General features: G+C 33.0%; 1 protein-coding gene across 1 annotated transcript in view; it reads right to left on the reverse strand.

Moving 5' to 3' along the window:
- Positions 1-1,146: 1,146 nt before the first annotated feature.
- Positions 1,147-18,066, reverse strand: part of LOC135128081 (uncharacterized) — a 34,071-nt gene continuing 17,151 nt past the window's right edge. Inside the window, exons 4-5 of the mRNA XM_064054905.1 lie at positions 2,402-2,476; positions 1,147-1,488 (exon numbers count right to left, since the gene is read on the reverse strand). Of these exons, the coding sequence (XP_063910975.1) occupies positions 1,294-1,488; positions 2,402-2,476 (270 nt within the window). The 3' untranslated portion in view covers positions 1,147-1,293. The remainder of the gene's footprint in view (positions 1,489-2,401; positions 2,477-18,066) is intronic.

Below are 18,066 nucleotides of genomic sequence, written 5' to 3' on the forward strand. Positions count from 1 at the left end.
AAAAGGTTAGAGATTAAAGTTAATTAATTTTATTATTTTGCAAATATACAGAGTGTAAGTATTTTATTGGAAAAAAAAACGAAATAACAAATTTAGAAAATTATGTTTTAGAAAATTTTTATAAACACTCGGTGTATTCAAATTTAATTTAATTCGTACTACAAAGCACGTACCTCTGTTTATTTTTCTACAAAATATTCTAACGCAGATTTTAAAAATAATCCGATAGTGATTTTTTTTTTGTGAATCCTTGCTTGCCAACAAAAATTTAAGAAAATTGAAATAACGTAGTAACACCTCGTCAAAATTTTGAAATTGAAGAGTACGCAAAAATATATGGTGTGTTTCATTAAAAAGAAGTAAATTCTATGTTACGCCTCAGAAACGAACGCTCTGTATAGTTGAAAATAATTTTAGTTTATTGTACTTAAAGAATCATAAGTATAACTTTGACCTTTAACTTCTTTTTCTGTCTCTGATAAACTAACAACAATAATTAATGAGATCTAAAAAGAACCACGTGCTTAAAAATCCACCTTGTACACGTTGTATTTACGTTATTAATTGATATAAGGTGATTATTATACACGAAATTTTAAAGATAAAACGCTGTTTTAACGTCGAAAGAGTTTAATCAACGTGATTTCGACGTGTGTGTGTTTATTGAGACTTATTACAATAATTGTGTGAAAATTCAGAGAAACTGGGAAAATGCAGCGGTCCTGGGAAAAATGTCCTGTCCTTGAAATTTTGGATTTTCTTTAATAATAATCTATTAATTTCACCTCAGTAATTTAGACTTTGAAATTCTAGAATGTTCAAATGCAAATGTACACTACATTTTCGAAGGTCATAATTTTTAAATTTTTATAGTCTATTTGAACTTTGTTTTCCAGTGAGAAATAGAGACAAGGTCCTTAGATTTTCGACTTTTAAACTATGTATTAGTAATTATCTCCAGACACCTAGACAACAATTTAGAGTTAGTTTTGGTAAAGTACTGTGAAAAATCGAATTTATGATCTCAACAAGTACTACAAAATTCATAAATAATGTAATACTTAATGTATTTTCACACTTTCGAAAAAATGTTGACCCATAAAATTCTCTTAATGATCACCCCGTCACCCCAATAAAACCCTCCCATCCACTTAACCAAATCTTTATTGTCACAGAACTTTTTAACACTCAAGAACGACAACACCCATCAAGTCGACAGCTCATTATCCTCGCGTCCATCTGGTCTCACACGTATTAGTAAACTCCGTCCGTACCATCGTCCCCGTTGTTGTTTTAAGCGGTGATAACCGGACAATGGTAGCCATGGAGTAGGCGAGTGGCGAGGGGCATTGCAATAATATTGACGCGATATGTGAAGTGTTCCACCGTCGATGTCGATGGGTTCGGCCCCAGCATTATTACCGAGACGTCCCTATTGGTTGTGTCGCCATGTTGATATCCATTGTTGGATTCCTCCTCGATCCGCCACTGCAATATGAAATATTTCGTTGTCATAAGCCGTGTCTTTCGAGGGGTGAGCTCGGCAGTGGAGGGAAAATCGATAGGGGATGGTGGTGACTATGTGCTCAAGTGGGCTGATTGTGGTAGAGGGAAAGCGATGGTGATGGGTTTTTGACAGACAACAAATAAAATTATTATTATTTTCAACACGGATTCATAAATCACACATTAGTAAATCTATAAAGACCTGGACTCTCTGGTTGTGCTTTAGGGGCGAGGAAACTTTCGTCCAGACGACTCTAAACCATTTGCTTTGTCGTGTAAATATTTAGAAAATTCGCACCCAGCCCAACGAGCCCCTAAAAACCCATCTCCTCTTTACCGACGTAATTTCCGGCTGCTACACAAATCCGAAGCCAATTCTCGGAAACTTCTTGCCACGACTCGGACTTTCCGTCATTACCACGTGTTTGGGAACTTAAGAAGCTTACGCGTCACCGTAGACATGCAAAGTCTAAACATTCCCACGCGCTTCCAGCTAACACAATACTGGGAGGAAAGGCTTTGTACGAAATAATTTATCAGGTTTCATTTTTTGATAATAAATAACGTTTGCTTGATCGGCGCGAGGAGAAGATATGTGGCTTCCGCAAACTGTAATAACAAAGAAATATTCGACAGCCTGCGGATGAGGATCGAGGAACGAAGGGAAAAGTTAATCCAAAGCTTCCTAAGGCGGCTACCGACAAAAGCGAGGACTCGCATACGTTAACATATGATCATGGTAGGTTGGAGGTTTTTGGGAAGCCAGATTTTGGTGTTTAACTAAATGTGAAGGTGGTGTATTTGTGTGTTCGGGGTCGTGTGGTTAAAGGGTTAAAAGTCGCAATGAATTTGGGCTGTGTTATTATTTTTAATTTTTTTATTTTTTTGGACGAACCTTGCGTGTGTAGTGTACGCAAAACTGATGCCGTTTAACATGTAGGCTGTCCGAAATGCACCCATAACCGGTTGTCTGAAAAGAATGATAAATAACGAAATCTTTTCCGAAATTCTGGATATTACTTTGTTATTAGTAGATAATTAATACACAATTTTCTTGATTTTGTTATGATTTGAAAAAGTTTCACCACAGTAATTTAAAAAACGTTTAATAGTGCAAAGGAGGTCATTAATCGCGAACCATAGAGCTATCGGGACATCCTGTATTTAATTTAGAAATAAAAACCAACATCGGTGAATGACGTCTTCTTTGTCTTTTAGCTGAACGTCTGATTATTTTAAGATTATACGACAGGATGCGCAGTATGTGGTTGTCAGGGAGTTCATAGAGAACAAAAATGCGCATTTTTGTTTCCCCGTCTCTTTGTTGGCGATATTATTAGAAATAAGCTCCGAATTTATCGAACTGGGTGTATATTTACTTTAAAACGCTCTTGGACTTGGTAAAACGATAATCAAGATTTGTATTTTTATTTCTTGTTGATTGAGTCATTTTTTCGTAAACTTGACATCTCTGATATGCCAGTGGATAATAAATAATTAAGTTATTTTTATGGGTGATTTTAATACTCTCAGTTTTGTATCAAACGGGTTTTAACGAATTTTAGTCTAGAAAAACTACGCTCTGCACTAGAAATCATCACAGGTAATGTTAATAAATATGCGAAGTGCCACAAATAAATTAGAATATAAAAATTCGTTGTGATTGTATATGTTCACGGGACTCCAAAATTCTTTCTACTAAGAATACAACAAATCATCACAATTGAGATGGGGTGGGTGGGCGGGGTTTATATTTTGCCTCTTTTTCTTAGTATATATAGTATTCTTTGAACAACGCGATACTCAAAACATGTTTTTAATTTCTTGTAACGAAATAAGTATTTAGCACTTAAGCTCCGCCCCCTTGGTTCACGGCGAATAAAAAAATAATCAGAAATGCGACAGGGCGGGTGGGCGGGCTTACTTTTTTTTTTAATGTTCAAAAGTTGTATGCCAAATTTTAGTCAAAACTCGCTGAAGAAACCTTTGATAATTTTTCTTCCAATTGTCTACCATAAAGGGGCTAAACTCTTCAATTTGATAGCACTGAAGGTCATTTGTAAACGTTCTTGTGAAACCGCATTATTTTAAAAAAGAACGATAAAAATGCGAGCGCAGCGAGCACGTTCAGGTGTTATTAAAAATTACTTCTCAGTCTCCGTGGGAAGCTAAATTACTGATAAGATATTTATTGTCTAAAAAAGGTGAATCCTAAAAATATTTGTGATTATCTGTTAAAATTTGGGAGATTTCCGCAAACTAAACGTGCTCGCTGCGTTCGTATTCTAACGGTGCGTGTTTTTTTTAAGTTTAGAGATTTATTAATTTACTGAGACTTTTTCCTGCACCTTTCTAGGAGGATCTAACGTTGAAAAAAAAAACAGATTAAAATACGAGTCCAGCGAGCTCGTTCAGGTGTAATTTAAAAAATTATTTATTGGTGTTCATGAGAAGCTAATATCAATTTAGTATTAATAGAATCCTTAGAGTTTTGACACCCTTGGAATCCTCGAAATCTTTAATTTTCTTAGTACATATATTTAGACTTCTTTCAACAATAAAAATGCTTAAAATATCAAATGGTAAATTTCAGGTTAGAATTATGTTTTAAATTTCGTGGTGTTGAAAATAGGTATACATTAAGAAACAAGCCAATATTTAAGCCCCACCCACCCACCCATATCTCAATTGTGATGAATTTTTTATTCGTTGTCACATAGAGGGGCGGAGCTTAATTGCAAAATCTATGTTTTTCTACAAAAATTTACCATTTTAAACATATTTTAAGTTTCCTCTTCTTTTCTTCAATTGGGGTAGTTTTTTATATATAAAATTAATCACCGAAATGGAGGCGGATGGGTGGGTGGAGTTTATTATATGTTTTTCTGCAGAATGGGAGTGGTAAGTAACTGACAGAAATTAGGCTGTAAAAAAGCGCCAATCGTAAAGTTTTTGTTGTATACTATTTGTTATAAGATTTATTTCTTATTTCAGAAGAAACAAATTAAACAACGGGTGGGTGGGCGGGGCTAAGTTTAACTTTTTCCAACAGAGATCTCCGAAATTTTTTCAATCTACTACTACGAGATTCTTTCAAAGTACTTTAAAACCAAACCAAAAGTGGTCCCCGAGATTCTTTCAAACTGTGTCAAAAACCAGAGACATGGGGTCCCCGAACTTCTTTCAAACTACTTCAAAAACCAGCCACACGCGCTCGTTGAGATTCTTTCAAACTATTTCAAATCCAAAACAAAAGAGGTCCCCAAGATTCTTTCAACTCAGTTCAAAAACAAACCACAAGTGATCCCCAAGATTCTTTCAAACTACTAAAAAAAAAGAGTACAAGGGATCGGCAAAATTCTTTCAAACTATTTCAAAAACTAGGCCCAAATAGTTCCCGAGATTCTTTCAAACTACTTCAAAATCATGCCTGTCGGACAGAATTTGAGGATGATTGTAACTGTGATGTTCAATTTTTGCCGTATTTAAAGGGGTTGTAGAAGAAAAGTGAAGGATTTACATGATTATTACAAAAATTTACCATATTAGACGTCTTTTCAGTTTCTTGTTGGCGAAATAAATCTACACATACTAAGAAGAAAAGGCAAAATGTATGGCCGCCCACCCGCCCTATCTCAATTGTGATTAACTGCAAAATCCTTATTTCTCTACTAGAAATTAAAAATATGTTTTTGATTATCGTATTGTTCAAAGCATACTATGTATATTAAGAAAAAAATAAAGCCGAAGATTAAGCTCCATCCATAATTGCCCTGATCTAAATAGTAATGATGTTTTCATTCGTTGGCAGACCAAGGGGCGGAGCATAATTGCAAAATCCGTATATCCTTTCCCATTTTAAATGTGTTTTAAGTTTCTATATATTAAAAAATATATCGCAACTGAGATGGGGTGGGTGGGTGGCGTTTATATTTTGCCTTTTTTTCTTAATATACATTGCATTCTTTGAACAACACGATAGGTACTCATTTTTAATTTCCTGTAAAGAAATGAGTATTTTGCGGTTAAACTTCGTCCCCTTGGTTCATGGCGAATAAAAAAAATCATCACAATTGAGATAGGGCGGGTGGGCGGGCTTACATTTTGCTTTTTCGTTTTAATGTGTGTAGACGTCTTTTCACAACATGAAACTTAAAACATGTTTAAAATGGAAATTTTATAAGGAAACATCGATCTTGCAATAGGCTCCGCCCTATAAAATCCATGTTTCCTTGCAAAAACCATGTTTTAAATTTCTTGTTATGAAAAGATGGCTGTGTATATTAAGAAAAAAAAGCCAAAATATAAGCCCCGCCCACCCACCCGATCTCAATTCTGATGATTTTTTTTATTCATCGTAAGCCGAGGGGTGAAACTTAATTATAAAATGTAAGCGTAAGCGAAGGAAGTATTATAATTAAGGCTGACACTCTACTTTTACATTTTTTCGACCCTTCATGACCCCTAGAGTACGAAGAAATGGGTCTCCCGTTTCCGTCTGTCTGTCCGTCTGCCCTCGGGATTTTTTCAGACTAATGCAAAAATACTATGACAGGAACCCTCGGGACTCTTTTAAACTAACTCAAAATATTACTACAGGAACCCTCGGGATTCTTTCAAACTGATTTAAGTATACTACGATAAGAACCCTTGAGATTCTTTCAAACTAATTCAAAAATACTTCAACAGGAACCCTCGGCATTCTTTCAAACTGATTCAAAAATAATACCATAGGAACCCCCGAGATTCTTTCAAACTAATTCAAAAACACTTGAATAAAAACCACCGGAATTCTTTCAAACGAACTCAAAATACTAGAACAAGAATCTTGGGGAATCTTTCAAACTGATTCAAAAATAATACAGTAGCAACCCCGGAGATTCTTTCTAAGTAACTCAAAATTACTACGATAAGAACGCCTCAAGATTTTTTCAAACTAATTTAAAATACCACGATATGAACCCTCGGGATTCTTTCAAACTGATTCAATAATAACACGACAGGAACCCCTGAGATTCCTTCAAACTAATTAAAAAATATGTACTTCAATAAGATCCCCGTTATTATTTCAATTTCTTTCAAAAATAACACAACAGGAATCCTCCAGATTCTTTCAAACTGATTCAAAGATATTTCGATAGGAACCCCCTAACATTCTTTCCAACTAATTCAAAAATACTACAACGGGATCCTCGGGATTCTTTCAGACTAATTCAAAAATACTACGACAGGAACACTCGGGATTCTTTTAAACTATTTCAAAATATTACGAGAGAAACTCTCGGGATTCTTTCAAACTGATTTAAGAATACTACGATAAGAACCCTTGAGATTCTTTCAAACTAATTAAAAAATATTTGAATAAAAACCACCGGAATTCGTTCAAACTAACCCGAAATACTAGAACAAGAATCTTGGGAATTCTTTCAAACTAATTCAAAAATAATACACTAGCAACCCCGGAGATTCTTTTAAAGTAACTCAAAAATACCACGATAAGAACTCCTCAAGATTCTTTCAAACTAATTTAAAATATCACAATAGGAATCCTGGGGATTCTTTCAAACTGATTCAAAAATAATACGACAGGAACCCCTGAGATTTCTTCAAACTAATTCAAAAATATGTACTTCATTCAATAGGATCCCCGGGATTATTTCAATTCCTTTCAAAAATAACACAACAGGAGCCCTCCAGATTCTTTCAAACTGATTCAAAGATACTTCGATGGGAACCCCCTAACATTCTTTCGAACTAATTCAAAAATACTACAACGGGACCCTCGGGATTCTTTCAGACTAATTCAAAAATACTACGACAGGAACACTCGGGATTCTTTTAAACTATTTCAAAATATTACGAGAGAAACTCTCGGGATTCTTTGAAACTGATTTAAGAATACTACGATAAGAACCCTTGAGATTCTTTCAAACTAATTAAAAAATATTTGAATAAAAACCACCGGAATTCGTTCAAACTAACCCAAAATACTAGAACAAGAATCTTGGGGATTCTTTCAAACTGATTCAAAAATAATACAGTAGCAACCCCGGAGATTCTTTTAAAGTAACTCAAAAATACCACGATAAGAACTCCTCAAGATTCTTTCAAACTAATTTAAAATATCACGATAGGAATCCTGGGGATTCTTTCAAACTGATTCAAAAATAATATGACAGGAACCCCTGAGATTTCTTCAAACTAATTCAAAAATATGTACTTCAATAGGATCCCCGGGATTATTTCAATTCCTTTCAAAAATAACACAACAGGAGCCCTCCAGATTCTTTCAAACTGATTCAAAGATACTTCGATAGGAACCCCCTAACATTCTTTCGAACTAATTCAAAAATACTACAACGGGACCCTCGGGATTCTTTCAGACTAATTCAAAAATACTACGACAGGAACACTCGGGATTCTTTTAAACTATTTCAAAATATTACGAGAGAAACTCTCGGGATTCTTTCAAACTGATTTAAGAATACTACGATAAGAACCCTTGAGATTCTTTCAAACTAATTCAAAAATATTTGAATAAAAACCACCGGAATTCGTTCAAACTAACCCAAAATACTAGAACAAGAATCTTGGGGATTCTTTCAAACTGATTCAAAAATAATACAGTATAGCAACCCCGGAGATTCTTTCAAAGTAACTCAAAAATACTACGACAGGAACCATCGGGATTCTTTCAAACTGATTGAAAAATCCTACGATAGGAGCCCTCGAAATTATTTCAAACTTAATAAAAATACTACGACATGAACCCTCAAGATTCTTTCAAACAGATTCAAAAATACTAGTGCAGGAACCTCCGAGATTCTTTCAAACTCCTTCAAAATTATCACAACAGGAACCCTCGGGATTCTTTCAATCTGATTCAAAAATAATACGACAGGAACCCCTGAGATTCCTGCAAACTAATCCAAAAATACTTCAATAGGATCCCCGGGATTATTTCAATTCCTTTAAGAAATAACACAACTGGAACCCTCCAGATTCTTTCAAACTGATTCAAAAATACTCCATTAGGAATTTCTAACATTCTTTCAAACTAATTAAAAAATACTACACCGGGACCTTCGGGATTCTTTCAAACTAATTCAAAAAGACTACGATAGGAACCATCGGGATTTTTTCAAACTGATTGAAAAATCCTACGATAGGAGCCCTCGAAATTATTTCAAACTTAATAAAAATACTACGAAATGAACCCTCAAGATTCTTTCAAACAGATTCAAAAATACTAGTGCAGGAACCTCCGAGATTCTTTCAAACTCCTTCAAAATTATCACAACAGGAACCCTCGGGATTCTTTCAAACTGATTCAAAAATAATACGACAGGAACCCCTGAGATTCCTTCAAACTAATTCAAAGATACTTCAACAGGGTCCCCGGGACTATTTCAATTCCATTCAAAAATAACACAACAGGAATCCTCCAGATTCTTTCAAACTGATTCAAAAATACTCCATCAGGAATTTCTAACATGCTTTCAAACTAATTCAAAAATACTACACCGGGACCTTCGGGATTCTTTCAAACTAATTCAAAAAGACTACGATAGGAACCATCGGGATTTTTTCAAACTGATTGAAAAATACTACGATAGAAGCCCTCGAAATTATTTCAAACTTAATAAAAATACTACGAAATGAACCCTCAAGATTCTTTCAAACAGATTCAAAAATACTACTGCAGGAACCTCCGAGATTCTTTCAAACTCCTTCAAAATTATCACAACAGGAACCCTCGGGATTCTTTCAAACTGATTCAAAAGTAATACGACAGGTACCCATGAGATTCCTTCAAACTAATTCAAAAATACTTCAACAGGATCCCCGGGATTATTACAATTCCTTTCAAAAATAACACAACAGGAACCCTCCAGATTCTTTCAAACTGATTCAAACATACTTCGATAGGAATCTCTAACATTTTTTCAAACTAAATCAAAAATACTACACCGGGACCCTCGGGATTCTTTCAAACTAATTCAAAAAGACTACGATAGGAACCAGCTGGATTCTTTCAAACTGATCGAAAAATACTACGATAGGAGCCCTCGGGATTATTTCAAACTTAATAAAAATACTACGACATGAACCTTCAAGATTCTTTCAAACGGATTCAAAAATACTACTACAGGAACCTCCGAGATTCTTTCAAATTCCTTCAAAATCATCACAACAGGAACCCTCGGGATTCTTTCAAACTGATTCAAAAGTAATACGACAGGAACCCCTGAGATTTCTTCAAACGAATTCAAAAATACTTCAATAGGATTCCGGGATTATTTCAATTCCTTTCAAAAATAACACAAGAGGAACCCTCCAGATTCTTTCAAACTGATTCAAAAATACTTCGATAGGGATCTCTAACACATTCGTTCAAACGAAGTCAAAAATACTACGACATGAACGCTCGGGATTCTTTTAAACTGAGTAATTCAAAATATTACGACAGAAACCCTCGGGATTTTTTCAAACTGATTTAAGAATACTACGATAAGAACCCTTGAGAGCCTTTCAAACTATATAATTCAAAAATACTTCAACAGGAACCCTCGGCATTCTTTCAAACTGATTAAAAAATAATACCATAGGAACCCCCGAGATTCTTTCAAACTAATTCAAAAACACTTGAATAAAAACCACCGGAATTCTTTCAAACTAACTCAAAATACTAGAACAAGAATTTTGGAGATTTTTTCAAATTGATTCAAAAATAATACAGTAGCAAGCCCGGAGATTGTTTCAAAGTAACTCAAAAATACTGAGATAAGGACCCCTCAAGATTCTTTCAAACTAATTTAAAATACTACGATAGGAACCCTCGGGATTCTTTCAAATTGATTAAAAAATAATACGACAGGTGTTGCAGTTTCAAAATTAAATACAAAATTTTATCATACAATTCTGATTTTTTTTTTGAAAAATTTGGCTGTCTCGGGTAAAAAGAAAGACGGATTCATAAACTACACATGTAGAAATATGTTATATTTATTTAATATCAAGTCATATTTCATCGCCTTATTATTTTGAATTTATATCAACGATTTGCCTACTGTTATTGTTTTTACTATTATTAATTCGGAAATAAAAAATCTAAAATTCCCGATAGTGCTTCTAATCCCCAGATCAGCACGGTCTCAAATCATCTTAAACAAACACACAAGTGATCATTCTAATAAAGAACCTCACAATCCAAGAACACTTTTAGTGTAGCCTGGGACGTTTCTGGCACGACTACAAGCCGCTGAATGCTTATAATCTTCCCCGCTTAACAATTTGACAGTAGGATTAACCGCTAAGAACCGTGAAGAAATACAGAAGAAAACACACACGTCTCTATTTCAGTCCGATTCCGTGGCGCATTTATCAGAACATCGTGACGAAACCAAAAAAACCCGTTCGATTTTCGGAGGAGTTAATTTAGACATTAGCATTTCGTAGATCTTCGGGCAAATTAAAGTCGCAAGTTAAGTCGTCTATTTTCGCATTGTAAAGGTTAAATATATCCCGCCCTCTGTGTTGTCATCTATCTCTCGTTTGGACTGACATGCACTAATTTAATTTTAGACGGGGCATTTGCGTTGACGCATCGCAACTGTTGTTTTAAGGGTTCCCCACACAATATACACATCCAGTCAAAATTAAAACTCCAACTCCGATATCGCGGCGTTCCATTTTTTGTGCACTAAAGCAAAACACAGACACGGAATTGCAAATTCCGTAGTATTGTATTTGACGAGTCTAACTTTTTTAAATGTGAAATCAAGATTTACGGTTAGCTAAACACCATTATCGTGGGTACGGTTTCGAAAGGCACAATTTCGGCGATTAGATAATTTGGTGACAAACAGGATGAGTGCAATTATTTTAATGGGTGGAGAAAAGCGGAATGTGGTTTAGATGATGTCAAGCCTCGGTGGAGTTAAAAATTCTGCTTTTTGTCCGATTTCGATGGATCCAATAGCTCGTGGAACAATAGCCGAATTTGGATTTGAATATAAAATACCCGCATCATGTATCTAACAATTCATTCAATTTCCTGCAGGCTTTTGTCCTATCGCTCCTCGTTGAGTGCCATTCAAAGGATTAAGTCAATCCTGCATATTAATATAGGAGTTTGTCGGTTCGTGGCATATTGTTTTGTTTATTTAAAATAATCGATTGCGGCATTATTCTGAGACGTATTAAAGTGGTGCGAGTTTACATAAATTGATATTTTATCGTGTTTGCTTAGTTAATTGGGGGGGTAGGGGTGTGGATATTGGTTATTTAGGGTGGCTTAAATTTGATACAAATTGTGCGGAATTGCTACGTCTACCGGAAGATTTTTCTAGTCCAGAAAAGTTTTAACTATAAATTTTGTAAGCTGAAAACAGTGATGAAAACCGCTTTCCAAAATTTCCACTAATAATTGTAAAAATTTCAACATATCCAGCATTTTCAAAAATTATAAAATTCACCAATATTTTTGCAAGGAGGCGTACATCAACTTGGATTGGCGGAGTGTAATGCTAACAATAACATTATTGTATTCCCAAATTTTCATGAAAATTATTAATTTTTTGAGCCACCTGTATAAGTAAATCTAAAAATTATGAATGCAGTGATAAATCACAAGTAAAAGCTCATCATATTTTGCACATTTTAGGCAGGATTTATTCGGCAAAATTTTGAGATGACGTTTAATTAATCAAAAATTTACCACGCTTACAATCAATTTAAAACGTCTGAAAAATTTCAAAGCATTCGGTTTTTCAGTTCCGGATTTATTCAATAAGATAAATTGACCCATTCTTCATTAATCTTTTTGAGTCATCCTGTACAAGCAAATTATCTGTCTAACAAAAATCAACACAGACGGCGGACAGACAAACAGACAAACAGGCAGACAAACAGACAGATATACAGACAGACAGTCGGGAAGTAAAAATCGAAAAATTGAAAAACCAAAAAATAAAAAATCAAAAAAATGGGGTATCGAGAAAGTGTAAAATTTAAAATTTAAAAAAATCGAGAAACTGAAGACTTGAAATTAAAAATTGAAAAATCAGCAAATTGAAAAATCCCAAAACTAAATTGTCCAAAAATTGGAAAACAGAAAAACCGTTGGAAAAACCAAAAAATCGAAAAATTGGAAAATCGAAAATTGAAAAATTGAAACATGAAAAGATCGAGAAAAGATAATTTAACATTGAAAAATTGGATAATTTAAAATGGAAAAGTCTGAAATTTAAATAATCGAAAAATTGAAAATTGGACAAATCAAGAAATCGATTTATTAAAAGTCGGGAAATCGTACCATTGAAAAGTCGAGAAATCGAGAAATGGGAAAATTAAAAAGTCGAAAAATCGATAAAGTGGATTAATACAGAAATCGAACAATCGAAAATTTAGAAACGCCAAAAATTAAAAAATAAAATTGAAGAATCAAAAAAAAGAAAAATGGTAGAATTGAAATATCGGAAAATTGAGTAGGTAATGGAAAAATTGAAAACCGAAAAATTGAAAAAAGAATTGAATTTAAAAATTGAAAAATCGGCGAATTGAAAAATTCCAAAACTAAATTGTCCAAAAATTGGAAAACAGAAAAACCGTTGGAAAAACCGAAAAATCGAAAAATTGGAAAATCGAAACATGGAAAATTGAAAAATTGAAACATCCACCAATCGAAACATGAAAAGATCGAGAAAGAATAATTTCATATCGAAAAATTGGATAATTTAAAATGGAAAAATTTGAAATTTAAGAAAATCGAAAAATTGAAAGTCGGGAAATCGTACCATCGAAAAGTCGAGAAATCGAGAAATGGAAAAATTAAAAAATCGAAAAATCAATAAAGTGGATTAATAGAGAAATCGAACAATCTAAAATTTAGAATCGCCAAAAATTAAAAAATAAAATTCAAGAATTGAAAAATTGAAAAATGGTAGAATTGGAATATCGCAAAATTGAGTAGGTAATGGAAAAATTGAAAACCGAAAAATTGAAAAAAGAATTGAATTAAAAAATTTAAAAATCGGCAAATTGAAAAATCCCAAAACTAAATTGTCCAAAAATTGGAAAACACAAAAACCGTTTGAAAAACCGAAAAATCGAAAAATTGGAAAATCTAAAAATCGAAACATGGAAAATTGAAAAATTGAACATCCACCAATCGAAACATGAAAAGATCGAGAAAGAATAATTTAATATCGAAAAATTGGATAATTTAAAATGGAAAAATTTGAAATTTAAAAAATCGAAAAATTGAAAGTCGGGAAATCGTACCATCGAAAAGTCGAGAAATCGAGAAATCGGAAAATTAAAAAATCGAAAAATCAATAAAGTGGATTAATAGAGAAATCGAACAATCTAAAATTTAGAATCGCCAAAAATTAAAAAATAAAATTGAAGAATTGAAAAATTGAAAAATGGTAGAATTGAAAATTGAGTAGGTAATGGAAAAATTGAAAACCGAAAAATTGAAAACAAAAAATTGAAAAAAGAAGATTGAAAAATCGGCTAATTGTAAAATCCCAAAACTAAATTGTCCAAAAATTAGAAAACACAAAAACCGTTGGAAAAACCGAAAAATCGAAAAATTGGAAAATCGAAAAATTGATATATGGAAAATTGAAAAATTGAAACATGAAAACATCGAGAAAGGATAAATGAAATGAAATGAAAAGAAATTGAAAAATTGATAAATTGAAATATTGAAAAATCGGGAAATTGAAAAATCGAACAAGTAAAGAATCAAAGAACTGAAAAATCCCAAAAGTAGAATATCCAAAATTGATCAATCGAGAAATTGCTATATTTTTTTCTCCAAAAATCTAGAGGTGCCTTCTTCATTTTTTTGGGGAGGTAAACAAATATATTTCGGTTAAAAGGTTATCATGCTTATGATAATTTTAAAATATCTGCAATATTTCAAAGCATTCGGTTTTTTTAGATTCAAAATTAAATTGGAAAGTGGTGTTATATAATTCTACTTTATATTTTATTTCAAAAAATCTGAACGTTTCCGGTAAAAACTTAACACGGTTTCATAAACTACATGTATAGAACTATGACATTTTATACAATTTAACACCCATGTACTCGTACTATGTACATTTTTGTGGTGACGTCATCGCAATATTGGTAGGGGTGATTAGACAAAGTTTGGTTACTATTTTACCATCTACATGATATTCAAAATACACATACAAAATTTGACAACAATCGGTCCGGTAGTTTCAGACAGACAGACAGACAGACAGATGGAAACGGAGACCCATTTTTTCGTACTCTAGGGGTCACGATCCATCGAGAAAATATGAAAGCAGCTAATATCCCGATGGCCTCGATTACAATACTTCCTTCGCTTACGTTGAAAAACAAAGAAATGAAAAATCAAAAAACGGGATATGGAGAAACTGTAAAATCTAAAATTAAAAAGAATCGAGAAAATGAAGAATTAAATTTAAAAATTGAAAAATCGGCAAACTGAAAAATCCCAAATCTAAATTGTCCAAAAATTGGAAAACAGAAAACTGAAAAATCCAAACATCAAATAGTTAGAAAAACGAAAAGTCGTTCGATAAAGTGGATCGAAAATTTAGAAACGCCAAAAATTAACAAATACAATTGAAGAATCGAATAGTTGAAAAATCAAAAAACTGAAAAATTCCAAAACTAGAATACGGAAAATTGAAAAATCGAGAAATTGCTTTTTTTCCAAAAATATAGATGTCTAGGACAAAAATTCAACACGGATTCATAAATCACAAGTTCAAGACTATGTGACTTTTTACCATTTAAATAGCATTTATTTGACAAAATTGTAAGATGACGTACACATCATTAATTAGGGAGTGGAGGATAAATTTTGATTAACGATTTATCATGCTTCCGATAACCTTAGTACGTTTGGAAGATTTCAAAACATTCGATTTTGCAATTTCAAATTTAAATGGTGTACAATTTTGATTTTTTTCAAAAATTTGTTTTTTTTTTAATCAGAATCTATTACTTTTTTAGCTGGAAGACTGTTCCAAGAAATTAATCGAATGGAAAATTTATAAAATCCTGTCCAAAGTCCAAACCAGAATTCCCTCTGCTAGGGTTACTGTCAGTTTGACTAAGTCTGAAGGAGAAAACCATATTTACTAAAAACTTGTTTTGCTGAAAGCCTCTGTGATAATAATATTTTGGTTACCTACAATTTTTGTCAGAAGAATTTCTAGTTTTGAAATAAAAATAACAAAGTCCTCTTTGAGAGATCTGTAATGTCATAATGAGCTCTTCGGAGTATTTTACAATGTTTATGGGTCTTCAATCTGTCAACGATTTTTTTTATATATTATGCAGTCGTTCTGATAAATGGATAATTTTCAAGTCTGACAAATATTTTCTATTTTCTATAAGTGGGTTTATTAAGCACCATCTAACAACCCCTCATCCGTCAAGCTTCCTTTTTAAATCATCACCACTTAATATATTCCGCAAAACCAGCCCGAAATTCCCGTATATCTTACAAACGGCCCCTCCAGCGGTGCACAGCCATCATCATCATCAAATTGAAAGTAGGAAAGAGGATCTGCGCGGCGGCAGCGGCGGTGGCGGCGGCAGTCGAGGGAAATAGAATAGAATTAAGAGGTTTTATCTGCGAGTCGAATGAGAGATCGCGCGGTTGGATGGTTAATTCCGGGGGCTCTAAATAAACACTGCTCACACGGAGGTTGAAGGCTCAGAAGTAGCGACCCCCAGATCCCTCTTGTACAAACACACGGCGCTAATGCCACTCTCTATTTGCAATGCAATTTGCCCCACAGAAATTACAATTAACAACCGAAAGCCGAGTGCGCTTCAGTTCACTCCAGTACTCTTCCGACAGTGTGTTTCATTAGAAATTAACCGAGTTTTTTCAGGACGCAAAGAGGTAAAGTGGAGGACGGCGACAGGGAAGGACCGTCTGTAATAACATAAGTCGTAAATGAATTATTATCGTCATTGTTATTAACTATTTTTAAAGTGTCAAGTAGAGTCAGAATTAATGACGTCTTCAGGTAGAGTATTCCATTGCTCGAAAAGACTGTTTGTAAATAATAAAATATTGTCTGACGCTGTCAAGAAAAACAAAGTTCGCAAAAAATTGTTTTTTTGGTTTTTGCGATTTTCGTTGAAATTTGGTTGATTTTGTGTTGTATTATTATACAGTGTTGATAATTTTTCCAAAAATCTGGATGCTAAGGGTAAAAAGTCAACACGGGTTCATAAATCACACATGCAGGACTAGGTTATTTTATAAAATTTAAAAAAAAATTTGTTCGATAGAATTCTAAGATGACGTCATAATTTTTTGGAAAGGTATGTATCAATACATTCGCTTTTGGAATTTTAAAGTTAAATTGTAAAATACAATTTTGAATTTTTTCCCAAAAATTTCGCTGTCTAGAGGAAAAACTCAACACGGATTCTAAATTACATATACATCGAGTATGTAATTTTATAAAATTTAAGGAATATTTGTTCTGCAAAATTATAAAATGACGTCATTATTTTTTATATAAACGAAAAAAATGTTATTGACGATTTACCATGCTTACGACAATCTTAAAAAGCTTGCAAGTTTTCAAAGCATTCGGTTTTACAATTTCAAAGTTAAATTGTAGAATGTTGTTATATAGTTTTGATTTTTTTTCAAAAATCTAGATGTCTAGGGAGAAAACTCGACACGGATTCATGAATCACACATGCAGAAGTATGTAATCCTATAAAATTAAATATACCTATACCAAAGGAAGGGGCAAATAAATAAGTAAAATGGTACGTTTCACCCCACATTTTTTTTTTAATTTATTATAAGGACTTTGTCATTTCTTTTTTTAGAAAACAGGCCAATTTTGACGTTGAAGATTTTTAAATTTTTTTTGTAAAAATCTCAATGGATCCGCTGGAATCATTAGAAACCTACAACTTTTTTAAAAAATAACTTGCTTAAAAACAATGGTACAGTACCTTAAAATAGATAAAAAAACTGGGAAAAAATAGCTTAAGACAACGGGTTAACTTTAACTTTTTCTTACAGAGTCTTCTATTAGCAATCAATAGCTCCGCCCACCCTGTCCTTCATTCTAGTTACTACCCTTAATATTGTTCAGACTTATCATAGCAATTGCTAAAAAATCGAGAAACAGAAAAATTTAAAATTCAAAGAGTCCAGAAATTGAAAAACTGAAGAATTTAAAGAATGAAAAATCGACAAATTGAAAAATCTCGAAAACTACAATGGAGAAAAATTGGAAAATCGAAATACTAAAAAAAATCAAACACCAAATAATTGGGACAAATCGAATATTTGAAAAATTTTAAACTTGAAACCTCAACAAATCGAAAATTGAAAAGTCGAAAAACCTAGAAATCCAAATCGACAAATTAAAAATTGAAAAATTTCAAAACGAGAAATCGAGAAACGGAAAAATCTAAAGCTTAAAAAGTCCAGAAATCGAAAAATTGAAGAATTTAAAAATTGAGAAAATCGACAAATTAAAAAATTCCGAAAACTACAATGTTTTG

This window comes from Zophobas morio, unplaced genomic scaffold, assembly GCF_036711695.1.
Source record: "Zophobas morio isolate AGI-343-1 ecotype UQ-CSIRO unplaced genomic scaffold, CSIRO_AGI_Zmor_V1 ptg000012l, whole genome shotgun sequence".
Taxonomy (NCBI): Eukaryota; Metazoa; Arthropoda; class Insecta; order Coleoptera; family Tenebrionidae; genus Zophobas; species Zophobas morio.